Source organism: Nyctibius grandis, chromosome Z, assembly GCF_013368605.1.
Source record: "Nyctibius grandis isolate bNycGra1 chromosome Z, bNycGra1.pri, whole genome shotgun sequence".
In the NCBI taxonomy this organism is placed as follows: Eukaryota; Metazoa; Chordata; class Aves; order Nyctibiiformes; family Nyctibiidae; genus Nyctibius; species Nyctibius grandis.
In genome coordinates this window covers 39,318,068-39,332,566 of record NC_090695.1, presented here as the reverse complement: position 1 = coordinate 39,332,566, position 14,499 = coordinate 39,318,068, and the positions used below count along the sequence as shown (strand labels likewise).

The window sequence follows — 14,499 nt, the reverse complement described above, 5'->3', positions numbered from 1 at the left end:
TAAATTTGGTAATCCGATCATAAACAATAATTTAAACTGGAAGGGCCCGCGGGAGGCCATCTAGTCGGGCCGCTGCCCAAAGCGCGACGCCCTCTACGATCAGCTCAGGCTGCTCGGGGCCTCCACGGGGCGGGTTTCGAGCGACAGGCCGGCGCCGCCGCTGCTGCTGCCGCCCGTCTCCTCGCAGCCCGGCCTCTCCGGGGGCTCCCGGCACGGCGACTTCCCCACCTCCTCCGTGGCGTGCCGCCGCCCGGACTACACCTCCCGGCAGGCAGCGCGCCGGGCCGGCGCCAAGGCCCCGGCTTGCCTTGCGCGCCCTCATCGCTGGAGGGTGGGCCCGGCGGGAGCTCTCGCGGTGTTAGGGCCCGGTGTGGGCGGGCGCGGCGGCGCGCGGGAGGTTTAGGCGGGCGGGGGAAGATGGCGGCGGTGTGACGGCCATGAGGTGGCCCTTAGGCAGGCGCGCTCTCCGCCTGGTTTCGTCGGCGGGTGCTCCGTGAGCTGCTTGGCGCTATGGACGCTGATTGGGAAAGGGAGCATCTCTGGCTCTACTTGCTGGCCCTGGGCTTCGACCAGAATGGCAGCGGCGGCGGCGGCTTGGTACTGGGAGCGTAAGTGCGAGGGAGAGCCGGGGGAGGGGGAGGAAGAGGAGGTGAAGGGGGGGCCCTCGTGCGGCTGCCGGCCCCTGAGCGGGGCCCTGGGTTTCACCCAGGAGCGCAGGCCTCAAGAGGAGAGGGGCCCTCGCCATGGCCACCGAGGGGCCTGGTGCCCTTGGCGATGCGTAATACAGAGGAAATGCCTGAGTTGCTGTAGGACCCGTGTTACCTGTGTCGAAAGAAATGAAACCCAGAGATAGTAACAACGCTTGCTCTCCGATTGAGGCGTCCCGCACAGTCGTATGGTGGGCTCCGTACCTCTTGATTTGAAAACTTCTTTGAGAGAAAACGCCCTCACCGAAATTATTTCAGCTTTGTTAAATAGGCTGGAGGATGTCTATTAACTATGCAGGAAAAAAAGCATTCAATGGCTTGTTACACTTTCATATGAAGTAGTATTTTTAGTCTTAAGCGGCCAGTAAAAATACTGTGTTAATTCGGCGCCCTAACTACTTCTGATGTATCTGTTTATTTGTGTATTAGGGACATGTTTGATAACCCAAACAGTACTGCATTTCATGACGTTGCCCTCTTCTTGTTTGCTAACCTGGATGAGGCCCGTGCAGAAGAAACTTTCAAGTAAGTGTTTGGCTTGTGAGGTTAGTACTTTGCACATAATCAAGAATATGGTTTATGCAGTTGCGGGGGCGAGGGGAAGTGGTTTCTTGAGGGATGCTGTGGAAAAAGAACATACAGTCAGAGAACTTATTTCCTCTTGATCACAACTCCGTAATGTATTAGAAAACTTGCCTTAATTAAAGTTGTTTCTGATAGTATCTGTAACTTGGAGACTTTGGTAAAAACTTTAATAAGAGTAATCTGCCTTTCCCGTTCATTTCCCTGACCAAACAGTGAGTAACATTTCCCAGTTATGGATTTCTGCCAGGATCTTCAACATGGCAAGAACCTCATCTTCCTAAATGTTTTTCCTCATATAGCTGAGCTATTTTAGCTTACATATTAAAGAAGTGGATGGAGGAAGACCAGTGATATGAAGATTGTCGGCATTCTGACCCCTTTTTTTTTCCTCTTCCCTTCTGAGTTAAAAAGAGCTGCAGTTAAATCTGTCTCTGAAATAGTCTGTACTTATTATGACAAGAAAACCGTGCCATTTAACAAACTTTTCACTGTTCTTGGTCTTCTTCATTTTCTGACTCCTCCAGGCGGCATCACTAAGAAATCTTTGTATTAGTCTTGTTCTTGTAATGGTTAATTAAGTAGCTGAATATTTGAACATGTTTTGAAATTGCTTTTTTTTTTTTCTTCTTTTTCCCCATCCTTTTTAAACGGAAAGAGACTGTTCCTTTCCAATAGCAAACTACACAGATGGTGAATTTAGGAAGAAGTGCTGTATGTGGCTAAAAGATATTGGAGTGAGTATTATGAAGAATGGAAATTGATGCTCTACTGGTTTCTGTGACCTCATTCTTCTTCTTGAGAGAATATGTAGTACTTTTAAATAAGAGTTTTAAATAAGGTTGTTTTACCAAAGAATTCAGTTTTACCTTGTGTCTTATTTCACATAGTTTATCTTAGACTTATTTGAGGAAAAAATTGTGGCATGGTGGAATTTAGATGACAGGGAGTTAATCTTGGGTCGTAAAACTGCTGTGGCTTGCTTCTGAATAGCAGTATTTGATTAAACAGAAGTCTAGAGGGTTTCTCAGCTCTGAGTGAGAATAATTGTCTTCAACTTGAGAGATGTTTGCTTAATTTGCCTGGGAAGGTGTTTATTATTCAAAGCGGTTTCAGATGTATGAAAAACTTTTTTAACATATATAGGGAAAGGGAATAAAGTTTAAGGCAAGCTTTCTAAAGGAAAAGAGAAAAGCCAAAATTGATTTCTTCAGGTATCATTGGTTATTATGTTATCTTCTCATGCTGCCTTTGTTTTAGTGATAGTTCTAGAAATCAGGTCTTTATGTACTGAAACAGTTTTATTTTTTAGTAGTAATAGACAAGGTGAAAGCCAGCAATGCAATATCTTTCAGTAAGATAAAACCAGAACAAAGTACATTGATTAATGATTTCAGTAGAAAATATGAAAGAAAACGTGAATGTCTTTTCAAAGGTAGGATTACCAGTTAGGAGTGAGGAGGGCAGAGATTTCTAACGTTTACCCAATACCGATTTCAGTCTTTGTGTTGAAGCTTTCTTTCGCTTAGAGAACTGGGGATGGTGGAGGGAACATTGAAAAAGTTTTAGTCTCTTCTGCTGACTAGAGTAGATGTCAGCTGTGGAGGCAAAGTAGTTTAGCGTTGCATCAGGCTTGCTAGCAAGTAGGCTGCAGTGTTTTGATACTCAGCTAAATGTTTAATGGCTGTTGTTTAGGCTTTATTTCTTAGATTAGTTTTGTGTTTAAAACCAATTTAACTTTTCTAGAATGAAGACGAGAGCTGTCTTCCACATGTTACACCTTCTGCATTTATTTCTCCTTCTGGTACTAAATTCATTCACCTCTTTTATCAGTTTGCAAGACATGTAATGGTTGAGGACATCAAAATTAACTCCGTAGGTAAGCTGTAATTGGAGCAATAGGAATGCCTCATTTGTTGTGGTTGACCGTGAATCTGTCAAGTCTTTAATACATGCCAAGAGCTTTAAGTAGTTTTGAGTTGCCTCCTCAGTTCAAAATCTTTCACAGGATTCTGTGCACTTGCATAGAGCTACTGCTGATAGAACAGCGCAGATTGTTTTCCTTCTGTTGCTTTATGGGTCTTGCTCCAAGGTTCATCTGTGTAATGCTGTACACCATTCCCTACACAAGCAATGGTTTGGTCCAAAAGTATTGGACCACTATACTGTACTCTTTCTCACAAGTTGAAGAATTCTGGAGGATCAGAATTGTCTATTCTAGGCATCTTGTATTATTTTGTTGACCTAAAGAATAGGGAAAGGGAGTGGGAGTGAGGGTACGAAATTCTATACAATAGAAAGAACTGGCAAAAAAACCAGTACACTGTATACTCTATTTCAGTACAGGTAAAATGGGCATCTTGATTTGTGATTCTTTCAAATTAAATGAGGTAGATTAGGAAGTTGTCTGTTTGCTAAAAGTGAATGATGTAATCCAAACATTAACTTTCATTTAGGCACTGATATACCTTTTGCCAAAGCTATAAATTTGAGACCTGAGGATATGTACATGGCAAATGCAAGATGTAGAGTCGCGTACAATAAACTTCTGCAAATTTTTCAAAAGGAAGATTTTGTTATTCAAGAATATGAGAAAAAAGCACAGTAAGTACTGCATTTAAAGAAATGGAGTCTTTTCATAAAAGCTGACTTTGTGTGTTTTTAAAAGGATTTGAGGAGGCTGCATCTGCATCATGAGTTCTGTTGAGTCTCTGCCCATTTTTCCCCCCTTACCTCCTTTAATTGACAGTTCTACTGTTTGTAGGGTGTTTTATGAAGCATACTAGTCTGAAGAAATTAGTTCTTCAGTTAGAAGATACTGTGTTTTGGAAGATAGGATTACTCAGGCATTAAAAACGATCAGGGAATTCTGCATGTGTAGCACTATAATTTCTTAACATTTGAAGGGTCGTGTCTAAGAATATAACTGTCTCAGGATGAAAGATTTGGTCTTTGCTTAATCACTGTGGGAGACATTTTTTTTACATAATCCTTAATTATTTCACCAAAATAATGCTATTCTTTATTCTTGCATATGGAAAACATGTCTAGTTTGAGAAAGAAGAATAATTGGAACTTTCTGTGCAGGCACAGAGTTATATATCATTGGAATTTACAGAATTTATGTGGGATAGTTTACGTGACTGGAGCACTGTCGTGGATGGTTGCAAGCTGTTCAGCAAATGGCAGAAAAGGAGGAGGAGTTGCACTGTAGGTAAAAGAGCAGTTTCAGTGCATGTAGTGTAGCTCCGTACAAGAGGACTGGTCTGTTGCATGCCTTTGTATCAAGATCAGAGGGTTCAGCATCAAGGGAGACCTCGTGGTGGATGTCTGCTATACACCTCTTCCTCTATACCGGGGAAGGTATATGAATCAAGCACAGACCCATTGAGCACACCTCAGACTTGCAGGCCTTGATTCTTATAGAGGACTTCAGCTTATCCTGGTATTTGCTGGGAAAGCAGTACGGTGGTGCATTAGTAATCTGGGAGACTGGAGTGCATTGAGGATGACTTTGTAATGCAGTCATTGGGTGTGCTGAGTAGGAGTGGTGCTCTTCTGAACTCACCGCTTACAAATAAGAGAAACTTTTCTGCAGACATAACTGCCAACAGGAGCCTTATGGTCACTGTGGCCAAGACTGTAGAACTTAAAATCCTAAGGAACGTGAGGAAGACAAGTGGAAGAATAATGACACTGGACTTAAAAGACCGGATTTCCACTTGCCCAGGGAACTGCTAGGAGGTGTCCTGTGGAAAGCAGAAGGGCTCAGGAATGCTAAGGATATTTTCAGAGATCCTTGCTGAAGCTCAAGTGTGGTCCATCCCCTTAAGTGGAAAAAGAAGCAGGCATAACAAGAAACCAGACTGGCTAGAACAATGAGCTAGTGATAGAGCTCGGAAACCAAAGAAGCGGCATGTGGAATATGGAAAAAGGGACTGACTCCCAGACATAAATGCAGAAATATTTCTCAGGTGTGCAATGATGTAGTTACGAAGGCCAAAGTTCAGCTAAAGCTCCAAGAGCCTGGTAAAAACCTGAAAAAAGGCTTCCACAGGTATGTTATTAGGAAGTGAAAGTACATGGAGGATTTGGATCTGCTTCTGAATGAAATTGTAAGTTACAGGTTTCACAGGCTGAAATCCTGAATGCCACCTTTGCCTCAGTCTTCATGGGTAGGGTCAGTAGCCCAGTCTCTGTGCCAAGAAGCAATAATGAAAGAAGCTGCAAACCACTGATAGTAGAAGAGGGTAAAGCAGAGGTTCATGTGTACAAACTGGACATACACAAACCTTTGCTACCTGATGGAATGCATCCAAGGGTGCAGGGATACTTACCTGGGATCATTTCAGAACTGCTCTGTCATCTTTGGAAAGATAGAAGACTAGCTGAAGGGATGAGCCCAAAGGGTGGTAGTGCCTCAAAGTCTAACTGGTAGCTGATAGTGAGTGGAGTTCTTCTGGGGTTGATACTGGCTCTTATACTATTCCTTGTCTTCCTAAGGGATATGGATGACAAGATTGAATGCAAACCCACCAAACTTGCAGATGATTGCCAGACTGTGAGGAAAGGCAGATATACTGGAGTGAAAAGCCATTACACAGAGAGATCTTGCTGTGTTTGCAGACATGCCCAATGGGAGCTGTGTGAGGTTTAACAAAGATCAGTGTGAATAATCTGGGATAGAATAATCTGCAACAGCAGCACAGGCTTGCAGGTGATTGGCTGGGGAGCAGCTCTGCTAAGAAGAACCAGAGATGAGAGTATTGTTGGGCCAGAAGCTGAGCACGGGTCAGCAGTGTGCCCTGGTAGCCAAGAAGACCAGCAGCCTCCTAGGCTGTATGAAAAGGAGCACAGCCATCAGATCAAGAGATGTATTTCACTCTACCTGGCAATTCAAAGGCCACACCTGGAATACTGTGTTCATTTTTGGTCCCCCCAGTTGAGGAGAGAGATTGAAATATAGGAGAGATTCTAGCAGAGGACCACAATGATTGGAGAACTTGACACGTATGAATAAAAACTATAGAAACTGGGTTTGTTTAGCCTTAGGAAGACAAAACTGAGGGAGTTTAATCACAGTCTTCCAGTATCTAAAAAGTAGTTGTAAGGAAGCTGGAGGCACTCTCTTCACAAGGATGTATGGTGACAGGACAAGAGGCAACAGGCCAATGTGCTTAAGGGAAAACTCCATCTGGATGAAAAAAAAAAAATCTAATGTGGGAACAATTAAACACTGGAGTAGGTTGCCCAGAAAAGTGGTGGAATCTCCCTTCCTGGAAACGTTCAAGACTTGGCTTGACAAGACCATGAGTAACATCGTTGAAGGCTGTGCTTTCAGTGGAAGGCTCAACAATATAATATCCAGAGGTCAAAGTCTCTTAAACTTCTCTGATTTCTATAATTCTGTCTCCTCTCTGCTTGGGAAGTTAGTGCTCTTGCTTACCTTGTGAGGAGTACCCTTCAAAAACATGATTCTCTATAGTTTTTTTATTCTCAGCAAGGTGTCAGAACTTTGAAGATCCTTTAGAATTCAGCATGATTCAGGCACCCAGTGTTTCTGAAAATCCAGCCACTGTGTTTTACGTGCTTAAAAATTTTATAAATGTGCTTTGGCTTTGGCAGAAGAGCTTTTGTGGTCCAACTGCTTGTACTCGAGTATTCTGTTCTCTGTTTTTTTTTTTTTGAAACTGAGGGATTTGGGTACTGTACAATTGCTGAATATATTTGGAGGTTTATATTGATAAAGTACATTTCTAGTAACTTCATTATTGTTCTTGCGTGTAATAAAAGCTGTTTGATTGCAATAGAATAAACAACAGCTCAGTTGCTTGATTTACAAGTGTCTTAGTGGCTTTCCTGGCTGTCTTTCTGCACAAAGTCATGGTGAGGAAGTCAAGGATAAGTTTGTGGGGTTGTTTTTTTTTCTTGCATCGTTCCAAAACTGCCTCAGTATCCGGATTTGGAAATAGTGAGCATGATTGGTTAGTGATTGTAAGGAATTCTGAGAATAGCAGAGTAGAAACTTGAATTTTTAAAAAATCTCTGGTAACTGTTAACTTTTTCCCTAGGCTTTTAATCAAAGAAATAAAACAGATAGAGTCTGAATATGCAGCCCTGCATATACAGTCTTGCAAGTAAGTGTTTTTCCTTGTAACTAAGTTAGCATATATAAAATCGATTTCTTACTCAATTTTATGAAATGAACTATAATTTCATTGTAGTCCACCTGAACTTTTGTTTTGCATGTGCACATAGGATGAAACAAAATGACCAAAACACAGGTGACAAAACTGAGAGAATTCAAAAGGTGAGCATTTTTTTCCTGCTGTGGCAGCGTAGTGTATTTCTTCTTACATTTCTGCAACCCTTCCTCTCAGATACTGCTATATCCGCTTGTCTACCTGTGATTATGCTAGCCCCTTCATCTTCCTTTATGCTGTTTTCATACTCTGTCATGATAGGTGGTAAATGTTTTAACGTAGCATTTTTGTCCTTGCCTATTAAGGTCCGCAGTATGTGGACACTTATAATGGAAATACTTACACCTCTGAAAAAAGAAAAGGAAGTTGTGGATTCTGTACTTGATGTACTTGAAGATCGTGTTGGTCAGTGCATTTTAGATGGAACTAATGTTGTTATCAGTGTTCCGCCGCTGTTGGCTCACAGAGTTGAAAGTGACGTACAGCAAGTAAGTAATTTTTGTCCTTGCTAAAATGTATCTCTTTTTTTTTTTTTTTAGTCCCCAGGACTGTAATTAGATTCCTTTAAAAAGAAAAAGAAGTACTTCACAGATAATGAGATGATTACTCAAGGATGGAGAAAATATGTCTAACTTGTATGTAAAAATTTGTTATGATTATGCTGCTGTTTTGTATTGGTTATGTTTCAACCACTAACTTTTTAAGTTCAGTAACTGCGTTGGTAAGTCTGCCTACTTAGTACTTCATTTTTGTTTAGACATTAAACTAGGTTGACCAGTTTAACTGCTGCTTTCACTAATGGACTTTTGTTTCCAGTGTGTAGTATATGGTGCTGTTTAGGCCTGCCACATCTTTTGGGGCAGTGGTTAAACAGAATAGCTCATTAGTTGAAGTTTGCTTAGTTTGTAGTGTTTTACAGGCTGCTTTCAAGCAGCTGATTCTAGAAAACAAACCTGAGACTTAAATCTAGAGTGTATTTTTTGAAAAATGAAACAATCAGGAACTGAATCAAAACACAAAGTTGAACTTTGTATCTCTGCTCTGACTACAGAAGACATAACTTGCTGATATTGATGCTCTTGCTTGCTATACTTCAAGCTTTGTACAGGAAATGTATATGAAGGCAAAAAACTGAATTTCTTAACAGTCATTCAGTTATTAAATGAAGTCCTGAGGACATTGAGAGATGAACGTTGTCAACCTGAATTAAAACGACTTCAGGACATTGAGAACAGGATTACACTCTGCAATAAAGCACTACAGGATTTGAAAGCAAAGAGGTAGTTGTCTGGAAATTTTTTCTGGTTCCTTTTCTTTAGTCTTAAGGATCATGTCTTCCTACCTTGGAGTCTTTTCTAAAATAATACCATTTATAGTGAGAACATGTTGTTTCAGTCTTTTTCCTTTGCCTCTGGGAAATTCACATTTGTCTTGATTAACTATATAACTTTTAACTGAGACTCTTGTCTAGGTAACTTCAGCTTTTTGCTCTTGCTTCATTAATATTTTAGGCTTTGTTCCTGGGGACCTTGTTTGCTAGCTGATCTGATTTTTTTTTTTCTTATGTTAATCAGTTCTGGGATTTTAAAACTTTATCTGAAACTGGCTTAGGGAAAGTTTAAGTGTGTATCTCATTGTGTGTATATATTTTAGTATGGTTCTTTCAATTCTGCTTGTAAGAAACATGAAGACTGCCTTAGCAGCTGCTTTTTAGGTTGCGAATTTCAGTTCTTAGTGCGTGCACAAATGCATGAATAAGTTGATACATATCAAAGATTTTGCAGGATAAAGGGAACACAATACTCTCAATTTTTCTGCAGAATTATCTCCAATAGATGTGTTATGTTCATTTTCCGTGTTCATATGTTGCAGGCTAGAAATAGAGCAACAGCATAGTGTGTCAACGAGTGGACCTATTTCTAGAACACAGGAAGACTGGGAAGTGAAATGGAAAAGCTTTCTTGGCCTGTGTTCTTTTGATTTAATCTTAGATCAGGATACAGTAAGTAGTGTTCAATTTATCTGATTCTGGGAAAGAAGAAGTATGAAGATGATGGAGGATGTACATCTAAGCTGGTGTGTTCCACTGCAACACTTAAGCTTTATATGTAAGATTAGGGAATCGGGTAGCACAATATAGCAGAAATTGCTTTATGAAGCAGTCTTTCTTAAAGAAGACACACTTGACTTAATGACAGCTGGTGTCTTCATTTGAGATGGGGGATGGAACCATCTTGTCAAAACACTAGATCAGCATAAGAGTTTTGTCTGTGTCCTTACCCCTGTGGAAATTGAGCTTTCGTGTGCTATCTATTTGAACATCCAGTGAGTTCTGGTTTTCCCTTTTAGTGATCTGCTTGATGAATGAACAATGATTTCCAATCTGACACTCACATTGATACAGGGATCTTAGGTTATACCCTTGCCTTGCTACCCAGCAGCGAGAGAAAAAGTTCCATGTTGAGTTTGATAGCTGGTTTGCAGAAAAGCTGTTGTAAACAGTTGTCTGTTAATTGGTGTTGATATGCAGATTTGTTTCAGCCTGCTTTTGTATATTTTTTCTTTTGAAAGGAACTTGATTTGTTAAGAGCATCACCACCCCATTCTTTGAATCTTGCAGAAGATGATGATGAGGAGGATGGTGTCTTTTGTCAACATCTAGTATCAGTTTCAGGTGGGTGAATAGGAGATGCTGCTTTTCCTTCTCTTCCCCTGCCACAATTGTTAAAAGTTACTTGGAGTTAAAAAGACTCCCTGCTTGCATTTGCAAGTATCTTTGATAGTGTGTGATAATCTGATTCTGAAGGACTCCTTGCCACAATTGCCTTACATTTTTCAACTTTGTTGTATCTTGGAAGCTTTAGATATGGCAATAAAACAATGGAGCTGTTTGTTATTTTGTTGTTCTTGCACGAAGGATGTTGAGACACATTTCCGTGTACAAAGGTTCATTCAGGGGTTCTAGAGAATACATTCACTCTAACAGTAACAGTTGCTTCAGGATGGAGGAACAATAAGAAAGAAACAAGATAAAACTTTTCCCATTAGCCAGCTGGGAAAAGAAATTGAAGGTGTCCTCCCAGGTAAGCATTTTTCCCTGGTGCATTTTGAAATACTTACTCCACTGTAACTCTGCCATTTGATCAGGACCTTACTTGATCTCTATGTTGGTTGCTTTCAGTCAGTAGGTTAATAGTGCTGATCAGAGCTCCCTTTGATCAGACACGGGTGTTGCACATGCTCATCAGTTGATGAGCTGATTGTATTTTACTCAGTAGTCCTTACTGACCAAGTGTTGACTGTCTGTAGTATAGAGTTATAAATGAGAAGTTACAAAGCAAGGGTGGGAAAGGAGGGGGAAGACAGCTTGAATCATATGTAATTTGCAGTCCCTTTTAGGAAAAATGGCATAGCAGGTGTGTATTGGAATTTCAAGGTGCAAAGCAGTAGGAAGAAGATCCTTTTGGTTAGAAAGGTGAAAGCGCTGCTTCAGCAGTCTGAGGTTATGTAGGTGTAAGGCTAGAAGCTGCAAAGGAAAGGTTACAGAATTGCAAATGGAAGGTCATTTACCTTAAAATTTTCAAAGATTAAAGCACTGGGCAATAATGCTATGAGCTCCTGGTAATATCAGAAAGCTTGAGACAAACTGGTGTCTGGCATTCTCTCTACTCTCTGGTTAAGATGCTAGATCTGAGAATCCAGACACTAAGAAAACTAACTTATTGCCTGTTAACATGATAAGCTTTAAAAAAAAATTAACCTTGCCTAACTTCTTGAAGTGAGCTTGGATTTTGGAGGAGTTGTTGAGGTGAAGGCAAATGCCATTTATGTTTGCAGAAGCTGAAATTTAGGGTTAGTAGAGAACTACTGAGGTTAATCTAAATGATGGATACTTATTGTTCTAGAGAGTCCTGAGCAGAGGTATGTGTCTCTCTGATAATGTGCAAAACATTTCCTTCTAGTGTGCCTTGCCTTGCTTGGACTGAGGCAGCGCTGATCAGAGGGATGAGTATGTCCACAGAGATAATTTAGTGATAAATGCAGGTGAAGATGGTGGAGAAAACATGGGTGGAATTTTGCTTTGTGGAATTGGTGTGCCACACAATTGATGCGTATGTGGAAAGGAGGGGATAACGATGACGTGGCTGGGATTGTAGTTTGGAGGAAGGTGTAATGTATGATATGTGCAGGGTGGCAGATAGGACCATGCCTCTTGAACATGTGTTCAGGAACAACACAAATAAGTGCTGTCTGCTAGTGGCATCTGTAGCTGCAGGTGGTACCTGAGCAGAAGGATTGATTTCACTGTCCTGTTTATATATTTATTTTTCTTGAAGTGTTCATAAAGTCCATCCTGTGAATAATCTACAGAAGTGATCTGAGTCACTTATGTCACCTGGGAAGCCCGAGCAAAAAAAAAAATGAAAGCACTAATAAAACTCTTGTCGTGCTTTTCTAGGTGTTTATGACTCTATTCAAGAAGTATGTTATGAGAAAGATGATGGAGCGTTGGAAACTATGATGGATAAGTCACCATCACTAACATGGTATGATGTTAATAAGAAATTGATAAAAAAGCAGTGGAAAAAGACAGAAATTTCCTTGTTCGAGTAGAATATATTGCATCTCTTGATCCTTAGTGGAACATTTCAGTAGCCTACTCCTTACATGTCACATACACCTGATTTAGCAAGATAGTCCTAAAGTAACTGCTGCTTTCTCCAGCTGGTGATCAATTGATCAGCTGCTTGCTGCTGAATAGGATGTGCAGCAGCCAAGTTGCAAGGTTTTTGTCTCACTTGTTAACTACATTCTTTCAAGTTTCAAGAGGCAGGTGGGGAAAACAGAGAATTCTGTTTCTTAGGCTGGAGTGAGGTAGGCATATATGTTCAGTGCAGCCTGAGAATAAAAGAACAGACATTCACCAGAGCCCTTCTTTTGTGTTTAAAAAAAAAACCAACTAAAACCAAACTAAAGCAAAAAACCCTGACTCCCAAGCAGAATTACTGTGCTAAACCTTCTCAATAAGGCTTTTCTCATGAATCATGACTTCATACAGGATGGATTTTTGTCTGTTTCAATTCTAAAGACGTAACAGCAAGTGTTAACATTTTAACGTGTGTTCTTACTAACAAGTGAGGACCGTACCTTACATTTTAGAGAGCTGTGCAATTAGCACTATGCTCATCAGAGGTGATAAGACTAAAGTTTTTGGTAGCCAGGTGATTATTAAATATAAGTAAGTTGATACAGGAACAGACCTGTGGATGCCAGAAGCTATTCAGAGGAAGAATATCTAGGGAAAAGAACATTATCAATTCTGCAGAAGACTTTCCAGTTATCTTTGATTGTAACATATAGAAGACTTGTTTACAAAATGTATCACAAAAATTCCTTCTTTTCCTGTTTGTAATAGAGGGAAATGTTTCATAATGTGTTAATTTTGGGAGGCTGATACACAACTAGGGCTAAATCTGCTCTAATTGTCATGTGTTCTCCCTATAGTAAAATTGCCTTCTGATGACCGGGACGAATTGAGGGAAATCGTAACGGACAGATACGGGGCACACAATTGTGTAATGGCCTTCTATTAAGACTTGCATGCCACTTATTTAATTTGTCTCTAAAACTTTTTTTTCCCTTCCTTCCCACCCCTCTCCTCTCCCCCACGTCCCCAAGGATCTCTTCAGTGCCTTTGGAGTTTTCAAAAGCATCTGAAAACCGAGACATGTTAAATGAAAAGGTTACTCTTCAGTAATTTCCTACCTGTCAAACAAGTTAAAGTTATGATATTTGCTTTTTACATTGATCGAAGCGTAGACTTAGTATTGGGGCGGGGGGGAGGGTTGTGTGATTTGTGGTTTGTTTTTGGTTTGTTTTTTTTTTTTTTATTTGAAAGTAGTGTTTTTAGACATCTGAATCAGTCCTGTGAAACTGTAAAAGCTAACTGCCAGGGACTTCACTAAGCTTTAGGAAAGGACAGTAGGAAGTAGGTGCACTCGCACCTGACTTCCAGTACAATGTACAGTGTGTCACTGATTCTCTGCTTGCTGAATCAGTCTTTTTGGTGTGAGCAGTGGTCAGACTTTGATGTTTCTTTAAGCTGTGTGTGAACTTAAGGGTTATAATAAGGCCTAAAAGCAATTGGGGTGTACAGTTGTCCATTGCACAATTGTTCACTGTAGTATGTTCAAGGTAGTTGCAGATGAGTCATCTGTGTTCTATGCAACACCCTGTCCTAGCCACTACTTATGTCCTACTTCGGATAAGATTGTAAAAATATTTTGTGTTTAGTTAGAATTTAAGACTGAAATATTGTTATTGACTAAACACTAAGGCCATTGCTGTTCAGAATTTGTACAGCAGTTTCTTCATGCTAATTTTCTGACACTTCAGTTTAAAACGTCTAATAATTCCTGTGTATTCCTCTAGAACTTGCATATTGAAACTTGCGAGCAGAAAAAAAAGCCTGTGCCTCCAGAGATCTTAAAAAATGGAAAGGATGAGTCCGCCATTTCAGAAATGTGGGAGAATGCAGGTGACCGTGTTAAGTCACCTGTCAGAAAAGAAGATCCTCTTAACAAAGCCAGAGATGAACTCGCGGAAGAGGTTAGGAAAAGTTATTTTTAAATTGTTTGTTTTTAAATAAACGGTCATTAAGTTCAGAGAAAAATTACTAATTATATCATAAAATGCCTCTTGTAATCCACACGCATCAAAAATTACTTTTTTCTGCTAGATAGTAGTCACTGTCAGTAAGTTTTAGGGGTGACTGCCCAATTAAGTACACCCTGAAAGCATGGAACTTGCGCAGTTATCATACTTACAAACCATGGTGACATGAATAGCACTTTCAGTAGTATCATGGTATGATTTTTATCATCTCTCATACTTTTATCTATGAACCACTGCATATATTAAGAATTCAACAGTCCTTTTTGTTTCTTAAGTTATGCAGGTTAAATATTTAACAGGGGCTTGGGAATTTTAAGCAGGAATTGAAATAT

At 40.3% G+C, this 14,499-nt stretch overlaps 1 protein-coding gene and 1 non-coding gene across 8 annotated transcripts in view; both read left to right on the top strand.

Moving 5' to 3' along the window:
* The first annotated feature begins 416 nt into the window (after nt 1-416).
* The window catches only part of LOC137676952 (stabilizer of axonemal microtubules 1-like), a 51,482-nt gene continuing 37,399 nt past the window's right edge, over nt 417-14,499 (top strand). For 4 of the 7 annotated variants that reach the window (XM_068424132.1, XM_068424133.1, XM_068424137.1 and 1 more), the window contains exons 1-14: nt 417-608; nt 1,137-1,232; nt 1,948-2,026; nt 3,036-3,168; nt 3,746-3,893; nt 7,361-7,426; nt 7,548-7,599; nt 7,798-7,980; nt 8,591-8,772; nt 9,365-9,494; nt 10,064-10,166; nt 11,952-12,039; nt 13,172-13,235; nt 13,925-14,101. In XM_068424132.1, the coding sequence (XP_068280233.1) occupies nt 511-608; nt 1,137-1,232; nt 1,948-2,026; nt 3,036-3,168; nt 3,746-3,893; nt 7,361-7,426; nt 7,548-7,599; nt 7,798-7,980; nt 8,591-8,772; nt 9,365-9,494; nt 10,064-10,166; nt 11,952-12,039; nt 13,172-13,235; nt 13,925-14,101 (1,599 nt within the window). In that variant the 5' untranslated portion in view covers nt 417-510. Of the gene's footprint in view, nt 609-1,136; nt 1,233-1,947; nt 2,027-3,035; nt 3,169-3,745; nt 3,894-7,360; nt 7,427-7,547; nt 7,600-7,797; nt 7,981-8,031; nt 8,128-8,590; nt 8,773-9,364; nt 9,495-10,063; nt 10,167-11,951; nt 12,040-13,171; nt 13,236-13,924; nt 14,102-14,499 lie in introns of those variants that run through there. The other 3 variants (XM_068424134.1, XM_068424136.1, XM_068424140.1) reach the window with 3 other exon arrangements.
* On the top strand, nt 12,937-13,066 carry LOC137676965 (small Cajal body-specific RNA 8). Its single transcript, XR_011050196.1, has one exon. It is a non-coding gene; the product is annotated as a small Cajal body-specific RNA 8 (non-coding RNA).